At 34.1% G+C, this 11,364-nt stretch overlaps 2 protein-coding genes across 2 annotated transcripts; one reads left to right on the forward strand and one right to left on the reverse strand.

The window, feature by feature from the left end:
• LOC104766472 lies at positions 7 to 3,512 on the forward strand. Its single transcript, XM_010490366.1, has 14 exons — positions 7 to 64; positions 416 to 592; positions 680 to 751; positions 846 to 926; positions 1,001 to 1,038; positions 1,119 to 1,206; positions 1,293 to 1,418; positions 1,773 to 1,967; positions 2,052 to 2,131; positions 2,246 to 2,315; positions 2,393 to 2,497; positions 2,715 to 2,820; positions 2,956 to 3,043; positions 3,127 to 3,512. The coding sequence occupies exons 1-14, from the start codon at positions 29 to 31 to the stop codon at positions 3,314 to 3,316; spliced, it is 1,452 nt and encodes a 483-aa protein (XP_010488668.1). The 5' UTR covers positions 7 to 28; the 3' UTR covers positions 3,317 to 3,512.
• LOC104766473 (probable E3 ubiquitin-protein ligase XERICO) lies at positions 4,812 to 6,433 on the reverse strand. Its single transcript, XM_010490367.2, has 2 exons — positions 6,195 to 6,433; positions 4,812 to 5,650 (listed from the first exon to the last, which is right to left on the reverse strand). Exon 2 carries the CDS (start codon positions 5,551 to 5,553, stop codon positions 5,068 to 5,070), a length of 486 nt encoding a protein of 161 aa, XP_010488669.1. The 5' UTR covers positions 5,554 to 5,650; positions 6,195 to 6,433; the 3' UTR covers positions 4,812 to 5,067.

An 11,364-nucleotide genomic window follows, 5' to 3' on the forward strand; every position in this document is an offset into this window, starting at 1 on the left:
CCTTCCTAGTACCTCTGGCTCGTCATCTATGGACAGAAGCAAGAATGAGGCTTTACATGCTAAGGTATAATTCGAGACCCGTGTACATATTTTGAAGAACTATCTCTCCACGGGGAAAATGGATTACACAATCCATTTCTGAACGTGAGTAGATCCTCTTGATCTCTGAAATGATTATAAATTTCCAAATTGGTTCTTTTACACCAACAACTGAACCAGATCATTCCTTTATAAGAAGTTAAATAAGTACCACTAAGAGTCATTCAGATTGAACATTTTGACTCAGATTCCATCAAAGATCTTGGGAAATTATATCCTGGAGACTATGAAATTTCGAAGCTATCCCAAAGAATGAAAGGATATGATGATATAACTTTGATGTTTAGCCAGATTTCTGAACTATAGTAATTTGCAGGGATCATCCAGATTGAAAAGGAAAGCAGAAGATGTTGATTGTGCAGTTAGAAATTATAGCCCCAAAGTCAGGAGAAGTACACAGTATATTTCAAATTCAGTGATGAACCACCGTGATGGAAAGTTCAATGCTCATGATTGCCGCAGAGTTCGTAGAAAAGTAGTGAACTGGGTAGAAGTAAGTACTGGTGATAACCTATTATGTTATTCGAAGTTAGTCCCACTTTGTTTCATACAAACAAGTTACTATTTCACTACCTTGCAGATTCCAGGGAAAGTATCGGAAGAAATCAAACAAATGGTTGATCCATTGGCTAATAAGCTGAACCCAAGACTGGTATATTATTTCTCTCTATGGGAACCCAAGCTGGTTACTGAGACTGTTTCCTTTTAGCTTTTATAGTTGCAGTACTAATGTTCCAAAAGTGCAGATATGTAAGGTGGAAGATATATTAACACACATGAAGAAGGTTCATTTGTGTGAGATGCTTTGTCTTCAAATTCAGTCTCAGGTTAGCCTATTAGAAAACTTCTGCGATCATTCTTTCTATATAAATGTACACTGATGATCTTGTTCTAATTGTAGAAAGTATGTGACGACTTGAGTGGTGCTAAGACAAAGAGGTTCTCCCTGTACTGCCTTTATATGTTTCTCGAATAAGTTAGTGCCCAGTGTATAACATTCATTGTTAGTATTATTGCAGGCATGCTGAGAGTAGATCATTACTCTGCAAGTTAGCATACGAAAAAGCCAAATTTGAGTTGCTGCACCTCAAGAAAGAGATAATGATGGTAGTTAATTACTTAATTTGTTCCTCCTTTTCAAACTTTCTATTGATACTGCTTGCTTGATCAAATTTCACTTATATGGTATGCAGAAAAAGTTTCAAGCATTGAGCACCGGTGTACAAACATCTGAAACATTGAGGTTGAATTGTGCCAACTTTCTACGTCAACATGGTTTCCGTTCTACTAACTTGTTAAATCCTAACCAAGCTGATGAGGTAACTAGACCAGTTTGAATTTGAAATACCCATTACAGGAATATGTTGGTGTGTCTAGTCTTCCAAATTATTAGGACGTGTTAACTCTTTCACAGGCTTAAACTGGTTTTTTGGTAGGCATGGAACATCTTTCAGGGTGATGACTTTTTCACTCTAATTGCAGAAAAAATTATTTGTTTACATCTCAAATATAATGTTCTGTCCACAGGGTCTCATGATTTTTTGTAGATAAGAGATGGATGCTATGTTTTATCTTATTAGTATTTACACTTATGCTGTTTTTTTTGTGTGTATTTTGACACTTGTTTCAATCTAAGTAATTAATAGACTCGTTATCTATCAACATTTTTCTAGGTTATGATTACTAGTAAATGGGCGGAGATAACACAGGAGATCACAGAATTGGACTCAAAAATCAAGAAGTTGATTCAATGTTTTACGACGTTCGACACAATGACAGAAGAACCGGCAAATGCAGACACTATTAAAATTGCTGAAGATACTTTAAAAAAGAGAATGAGTTGCAGATACATACGTCATGATATTCTGGTATATACCTTCTTATATCTATAGACATGGGGATCTAAAACGAAGTGTTTTCCTTAACTTAAATGACCCTTCTGCTGTCGGCAGGTCTGGAAAGTTGACAGTTTGGGTGAACGGAATGATTGTCAAAGCATTGTTCTAAACTATAGTGGCCTTTTCAACCAAAGGTTGGTCCTATTGGTTTTATCTTTCCATAAAATTTTTGATTAATCTGTTTCCACACTTTGCTACATATACATGAGTGCTATTGGATTTTGTTGAAGAATTTCTTGGATATGCAGGCTCACATTAAAGCCTGGTCATCCTTCATGTGTACTAGTTTCAAACAGTTTCAGTGATACATTTGTTAAGGTAAGGGCATCCAAGCTGTTTTCCTTCCATTAATACATCATCTTCCTTTTGTTTCTAATCAAGACATTGTTCTTCAGCATTTCCCAGAGCTGAATGTTTCAGTTGCATTTAACTCGTTGTTTAACGCTGAAGACTCCCAAAAGTATATCGGTTGTTCCAATATATTGTTTGTGATTACACAGGTGTGTTTCTCTCTCAATTATCTCTTTTTGTTGCTATGGTTCTCTTAATACTATCATAGCATCTTAGGTATTTTTCTTTCTTATTGAGAATTTGTTGCAAGTCATGCTCGCTTTCTCCTTAGTGTTGTAAGTTTCTTTAGAAGAATCACTTCCTCTGGATTTATTTTGTGCAAGAGTAGACCTCTGAAATTTGTCTCATTTTGCTCTGAGAATGCAGAAAACCAGTTTGGTCCTACACAATCTGCTAAATGTGGCTGAGGAATTTCATTTAGCTCAAATGAATATACCAAATTTGATCCAAGGAAACTTTGATTCTCCATCAGGTATTCTATTTCCGCCTCTCACTTCCATTTCGGTCATACTAGTTTAACAGTAGTGGCCAACAAATGCGCAATTTAGCAATCCTTTAATGACTAGTTCTGTCTGAGATAGGAACTCTTGTATCTTGTTGATTGCAGCGGAGCAGCTTCATTTGCAGATTAGCTTTCTTGATTGCACAAACTTGAGAAAACTAATTGTGATTCTCGATGTGGCATGTTTGATCCAGTAAGTATATAAGCAGCTCACTAACCATCAAGTTTTTAAAGACTCTCCGATAATGAAAATTGTTTGTGTTCTCTATGTTACAGTGGGAAGTATCCTGGTGATGTAGTTCCCTGCGAATTACTTGAAGTTACAAGCGCAAATAGAGACGGTGTTGCATCGAAACAACTGAAGAACGAAATAGAATCTGCAATGGATGTTGTTGGATTGGGATATCCTCGGATATTGAGACTCTGTCGTTGCATTTCGAAAGTGTTGCAATCACAAAAGAGATGATGTCTCCTTTCATAACACTTCTTATTTGCTGGTTTTGTTTTTGTAAATATGGCACTAGGGCTATTACTTCTTGTACTACTAGTCGTCTAGTGCCTTTAACCAAAAGATTAACTTTGTCACAGTCCCCAGTTTAATCTTGGGTTTTGTACTTTTGTATATGTAACGTCAAGTAGTCTTCCTCGTCTTGGGTCTCTTAGTATAGACTGTAGAGATTACCTATTAATATTTTGGTGTCGTACAAACTAAACTATGATTGTTTGTTTGCGCTACTTTATCAAAAGTATTGGCTATATATCGATCGACAAATCATTTGCTAAACTATACCATTCATCCCCAAAATCAAGTTGGTAAATTGGGCGACACCTGTAACACAATGTAAACAGGTGAAAGTGGTGTAGGCCACTCTTATCTCATCTTTTTTAAATAACCTTACACTGAACCTACCTATTCTGGATTTTGGTTATGGGTTTACTTACTTTATTTGCTACCTTATTGTTATTGATTGTATGCAGACTAATGTAGTAGTGTTCTTATCTTATCTTTCCCAATTTGCAAGACACATGTCATCAAAAAGTTACTTTCTTTTGTCAAATATCATATCAATTACACAACACTTTCAAATCTCACGAAGCAAACTTCTCTGAATTTACGTTTTCAAACCTCTAGAAATTTACGCCTTGAAACCTGGAACTATTTACAACTCTGAAACCAGGAAACTTCTACAAATTTACGCTCTGAAACCTGGAAATCTTTACAAATTTACGCATTGAAATCAGAAAACCTCTACAAATATACGCAATGAAATCTGGAAACCTTTACAAATTTATATTACATATAAACTACAATTTCTCTATTAGAACAAACCAACCATTATAATGTTACAATGTTCACTTCTTAAATTGCTAGAGCATAGAGGAAGAAACAACTCAAGCTACAATAAGTAAATAACCAAGAGAATTCGCGAAACAAACATAGAGGAAATTTAGAAGAAAGTAGATAACAATCTCAACAAAAATTCTCAAAACAGACTGAGAACAAAATGGAGAAGAAAGTAGATAACAATCTCAACACAAATCTCATGAGTCATGAATGATCCAAATTTGTCTTTGAGCTCCAAATAGTTTCCTCCGTTGATCACAACTTCTAATCTCTACCCTCCATATGTCCTATCACTTCTTAACCCTATGTCCTATCACTTCTTAACCCTCTTTACTATATCAGGTTACGCCCTGAAACCGGAAAATCTCTACAAATTTACTCTTTACTATATTAGGGTACGCCCTGAAACCGAAAAATCTCTACAAATTTACGCCATAAAACCTGGGAAATCTAGATAAAATTTACGCTCGTGAGACCAGGATCATCCTCCACCCCACAACTACATGCAGGTTCAGAAAAACTCTCTTTCTTGCGCTTTTGTATCTTTTTGGTTAGAGAAATGTAACTTGAAAAGAGACTATGATCCAATCTTACTTTTTGAATAGCAAATTGCTCATACGACTTTGTAAACCTGAGGCCTTAATCCACACACACACTCACATAGATACATGAAAACTATGTTCACACAAGAGCTCCATTACACATGGGTGTATATATATAACTCACAAGATATGTACATCAGATTACCCATCCCCGGTCTAAATCTGTTCGACAATCAACCGCGACGCAGCCTAATTCATAGTAAAGTAGCTGTACATAAACAAACACACCCAAACAAAAAAACAAAAAAAGCACTATACAGTGAAAAGCAGTCACCAAACAGTAGAAGAAAGCTGGTGGTCTTCTGCCACAACAACAAGAGGAGTCCTACACAGTGGGCAAGTGATGTTCCAGTAGTCTATCCATTTCTCCAAGCAAGTTTTGTGAAACAAGTGGCCACACTTTAGCTTGTTGATCTCTGAATCCCCTTCGAATTTCGACAGGCAAACCGAACACTCGTTGTCCGCCTGTTTCTTGCACTTGCACAAGCTCTCAAACCTAAGCGTCGGAGTCCGGTTCCTGAATTCCTCAAGGAAACTCTCTGGCTGGCAGACCCGGAAATCGAAAGGCTCTGAAGTTGGATTCTCTGAAGACACCGTCACCGAGGAAGGCGACGATGAAGATGGCGAGAGACGGATTCCTACTATGCCAAGGACCGACCGAACAATGCCTTTGACGATGGAGATAGATAATGCTGTGTTAACTAATATCACACATAGCATTCCTTCTGATGGACCAGGAAGACTTGATAGACCCATTCTTTCGATTCTTGGGACTGCTAAAACGGGTTTGCTCCGGATTCTTGAAACAAGATGTAGATCTTGATAAAATCTTTGTCGGTACAAGGTATGTGATCTGTATAAACACCAGTATGGACACAGTCAGCACATCATAGAAGAAGGACTCAACCAAATAAACCGAAAATTTAAGACATTCCAACCAAAGCACATAGATATTAATGTCAATCAGTGTCTAGTATAAGCAAGCAATATACAGTTGGAGGTCTCATATAATGATCTTGATCCAGAGAGAGAAATAACTCTAAATCTTAAAAACAAATCAAAACCAAAGCACAAAGCTTTATCAAACTGATTTGACTCCAATCAATCGAGGTGCCTAAAACCCAGAAAACACTAATCAGTCTCAAAAGGGTTCAAGAATCTTTATTCAATTAGTTCCACAAACGAGTCTAATCCGTACAAACACACAATATTTTGACCCTAAATCAAGAAACATGGATCAAAACCTCTAAAAGATGCAAACTTTATGAAAGAAACAAAAACAATTTGAAATCTTTAACACCTAAAACATCAATCAAAAGTGTTTCTGGGCCAATCAAAGGTTAATCTTTTTTGGGAAAAAAATCGAAAATTTAGGGAAAAGAGATAAAACGACGAACCTCTAGAGTCAAGTAAGAGAAGCGATGATCACCAATTCAAGAGTAAAGATGAAGTTTTTATTGTGAGGTTTCCTGGTGTTAAAGTAGTGATGGAATCTGAGAAAGTGTTGTGTGTTTTTGATAAAAGAGGAGGTTCTAATTGTTGTTTAATATATAGCAAAGCAAATATCAAAAGCTTCCAATATCTTTAACCAGAGAAGCTTTAACTATGGTTAGTCAATCTAGTTTAGTTTAGGTCTATCTCAGCCTTTTCAGGTACTTGAGTTTAACCATGGTTACTTTATATCAACAATTGTACTTGCTTCCAAAAAAATTTATTCCATTTTGTTTAATCATACACTGCCAAAAAATAATAATAATCCATGTTTTAATGGAAAGATATTAGTAAGTAGGGTGTTTTCATTTGTTAAATGTAATGCTTGGCACTAACTTTTTTTCTTCTTTTTTGTCCACACTTGAATACTTTATTTAGACTGAAAATATAATATGATTTAACATTTTTCAAAAATTAATACCATGGATTTGTACCAACAAACAAAATTTAACATTGTATTTAGCATTTTGTTTACTTTTATATCACAATCACTGTCGTAAACAATATGATAAATAATATGCAATTTATCGATGTTTTCACGTTTCGGAAAAGTGATTATGCTATAAATTACTAGCATGTTGAAGATTTAATTTAGAAAAAAAAAACAAAACATAATTAATCTTCTAAAACTAGAGTGTCAACAACTTATAATTATTTTTTTAAAAAATAGTTTAATAAAATTGTTCTCCAAATTATTTATCCAGTTCAATTTTTTCTTTTGCATATTTATTCTTTAAAATATAACCGTTAGAAAAACAAGAAGTCCTTAAATGTTTTTCTCTAGTAACATGAATGAATATATAACATTATTAATTGAAGTAGTTTTTCTATGCCATATGAATATTTTAATTTCAATTCTTATTTTATTTTCGAGAATATACAAAAAAATTGAAAGATTTTCTTGAGTAAATATATTACAAAGGAGCCTAGATAAACCACTCGTCTACTACAATAACCGACATATAAAAAAGAGGAAAATCTAGCCAAAGTAGTAGAATGAAAAAGAGAAGAGAGGAGGGGAAAAAGAAGATAAACTCATTCCTAAGAGAGGAAAAGTATATATAATAAGATGGAATCCAAGGAGGGAATTCGTACTTAGCCGTTACCCAACATTGAAAAAAATATATTCGGTTTGGGATACGAAAAATGGACACGCTTTTGATGACATTGAAGACTGTGAGGAAAACATAATTTGAGGAGAGCGTTATACTATTATGAAACCGTCGATTTCGCTCCGTCCAAATTTAATAAACGCATGCATGCCATGTTTGAAGCGATGCAAGAAAGATGTCTTTGCTTCTAAGAAGCTATAGGTAGTCATTATTGGTTAACAGAAGTTCATGCTATAAATGGGATTATGGACAACAGTTTCAACACTGTTTTAAATTAAATTTCAGTTGATAAAGAACATTAAAAAAAAAAATGATCCACACCGCAAAGAAGACATGTATATTACACTGCAAAGAAGACATCAAAACCTCCAAAAGTTCTCTATAAACTGAGGCGTTGCACACAAGTACTTCCGCAATAAGAAAGTCGTTCAAAGACTTCACATATACTAAAATTATGATTGTATTTATTTGTATGTAAACAATATAGAGTTAACCGTTAAATATGATCTTAGAAAGTTCTCTAGTGACATGTATAATAAATATTAATTAAAGTGATTTTCGTATGCTATATATATGTATATTTTAATTTTAGTTCTTGTTTATATCATTGGTTACTATAATCAAACAAATTATTTCCGCTTGAAAATTGTAATCATATACATATGATGCATTTCTTTTGTCTAGAATCATCAAAATAATGTTGCGTTTGAAGATATTTTAATTAATATAAATCACCTATAAAAATTATATCCATTTAAAGATATTTTATATAATGTTTTGCATTTTTATTTATATATATTTTGTTATTTCTAGTTAGTAAGTTTTCAACTAGATTTTATAAATGTTTAATAATATTATACATTTATTATTGTATCCAATACATGTCTCACTTTTAAGAAAAGGTATATTGAAAACCCAATAAAATATATCTTGAAAGAAAAAAGGATGAGTTTATTTAGGAAAATATTTATAAAAAGTATATAACTACCAATTAAAAACTGTTTCATAGATAAGACTGTAAGGGTTTAAAATAAAAAAATAATGAAAAAAATAGAAGAGTGTTTTTGTTGATAATTGTGTAAGTGCAAATTAAGATTCAAAAAAATCGAAAAACTAAAAATGGAGAAAATATGAAATCCATACAGATAGATATCACTACAAGAAAATACACATTTTGGGATTACATTTTGTGACTACTTATTCAGTCACAAAATATAGCAACGCTTTTGAGACTAATTTGCGACGACTAAACGACTACACAAAAATTAGAGAGAAAAACGTCGCTTATTAACGACAAAACATAAAAGTCACAAAATGATCTTAAATTAGCAACTACATTAGGACTAAATTGCATCGAAACTAAATTCGTCTCATAATGGTCACAATTTTGCGACTACTCTGTGACAAACTATATAGTCGGTAAAGAGAATCGCAAAAACGTCGCAGATTGAGGACTTATTTGCATCCACATTTGATACCCCTATTTAGTAACAAAGACATCACAAATTGCAACGATATTGTGACTGATATCTGAAGACTTTGCGACTAACATCTGATTTAGCTACTCTTTTAAGACTGTTTAGCTACTCTAAATATTTTTTATTTTGAAATTTCACATTTGAGATTCATTTACATGTTTAGGTTGAAGTTTATGCTTTGTTTTGCTCACCTTATCAATAATAACTTTCTCAAAGTAGTAAATTTCCATGACTATTGTAACACCCGTGAACCAAAACTGTGCGTTTTGGGTAAGGGTGTCGGTCGACACCACTGATTTTCTGGTTCAACCAGATCGAGTTTTTAATCGATTTGGTTCGGGTTGGTTTTAGGAAACCATTGAACCGGGGTATTTAAGCGGGTTTCGACGCAAGAAGGGTTTTGGGAAAGTTATTTTGTCGCCGCTTTGTTGTTTTCGGGAGAAAAGAGAGAAAAACATTGTTCTTGAGCTTTTGAGAGAGATTGGTGAGATTCTTGGTTATTCTTGAGAGTTTTGGAGCTAGGAAGGATCTAGAGGCTTGTTAGGAGGGTTGGATTCGTTGCTATTGGTCTGAATCTTCCTGCAAAGAGGTGAGTGCATGACCATGGCTTATCTAAGCCTTTGATTCCTTGTTCTTGCTTGTTTGTTGCTGTGTTTGTGTGTTTTTCTTGCTGGGATTGATTGCTACAGGTTTCCACGGAGGAATATGACTTGGGTTTTGAGTATTGGGCGTTTTGGTGGAGTTGGGGGGCGAGATTCGACTCTCGTTTTCGTTTGGATCGCGGATGCAGAGGGAGTGTCAATCGACACCACTTGGTGTCGGTCGACACCAGTGAAGCAAGCATCGATCGACATTGTGGGGTAGTGTCGTTCGACACCATTGAGCCAGTGTTGGTCGACACTTGGTTGGTGTCGGTCGACACCTCCCTTCCAGCGAGTTGGTGTTCGTTTTCCTAGTTGGTTTGCTTTGTGTGTTGATTGTTTGTAACATTGGAATCACTGTTGCTTGTGTGTATAGCCTAGTAGATGGGAGGTTTGCCTCTCTGAGTGTTTATCAAATACTCATGCATCTCAATATGTGTTTGTGGTGTAGGTAAAGGCAAGGTGTGATCGTGGAATCAAGGCGATGATGAGGAGGTTGTTCTAGTGGTTCGCTTGGTTGTCTGGCTTCTGCTAGGTTGCTAGAGTTGAGTCCTGGAATGTTGTTTAGGAATGTTGGTTATTTGATTTATGATGTTGGATCATTAGTTTATGATTAGTATTGATATTGGTTATGTTTGGATATTGGTTATTTATTTTATTGGATATTTATTGGTTATTGATATTGTTATTCCGCTGTTGATTGTGATTGTGGTTAGGTGGCTAGTGGGTATGGGACCACTAGTTGTAGTTTATTTATTATTATTACTATTTATTATTTATTTTAAAAAAAGAAGGGTCAGGTCGTTTCAACTATAAACTAAACATCCATAAGTTCAAAATTTATCTTTAGTGTTACATGTTCTTTTATATGAGAATGTGTTGCAATGAAGAAAAATTCAAAACTAAGTGAAGTAAACATTGTTTTACTAAATCTTACTATTACATGTACTTTATACTACTAATATGAGTTCTTTTTTGTGTTTTATATAACCAGTTTTGTTCATAATGTGTAGAATTCAAGATTTTTTTCGTGTGACATATATATGGTAGTCTTAAAATGGTCACATATTGCGACTGATTTGCCACTATGTTACGACTATCCCTATTTGTCACTCTTTTGCTACCAATTAGAGACCTGCTTTGCAACGATATTGTGACTGATATCTGAAGACTTTGCGACTAACACCTGATTTAGCTACTCTTTTAAGACTGTTTAGCCACTCTAAATATTTTTTATTTTGAAATTTCACATTTGAGTTTCATTTACATGTTTAGGTTGAAGTTTGTGCTTTGTTTTGCTCACCTTATCAATAATAACTTTCTCAAAGTATTAAATTTCCATGACTAAAACTAAACATCCATAAGTTCAAAATTTATCTTAAGTGTTACATGTTCTTTTATATGAGAATGTGTTGCAATGAAGAAAAATTCAAAACTAAGTGAAGTAAACATTGTTTTACTAAATCTTACTATTACATGTACTTTATACTACTAATATGAGTTCTTTTTAGTGTTTTATATCAACAGTTTTGTTCATAATGTGTAGAATTTAAGATTTTTATTGTGTGACGTATATATGGTAGTCTTAAAATGGTAACATATTGCGACTGATTTGCCACTATGTTACGACTATCTCTATTTGTCACTCTTTTGCTACCAATTAGAGACCTGCTTTGCAACGATATTGTGACTGATATCTGAAGACTTTGCGACTAACACCTGATTTAGCTACTCTTTTAAGACTGTTTAGCCACTCTAAATATTTTTTATTTTGAAATTTCACATTTGAGTTTCATTTACATGTTTAGGTTGAAGTTTGTGCTTTGTTTTGCTCACCTTATCAAT

The sequence above is a fragment of the Camelina sativa genome, chromosome 19 (genome assembly GCF_000633955.1).
Source record: "Camelina sativa cultivar DH55 chromosome 19, Cs, whole genome shotgun sequence".
Classification (NCBI taxonomy): domain Eukaryota; kingdom Viridiplantae; phylum Streptophyta; class Magnoliopsida; order Brassicales; family Brassicaceae; genus Camelina; species Camelina sativa.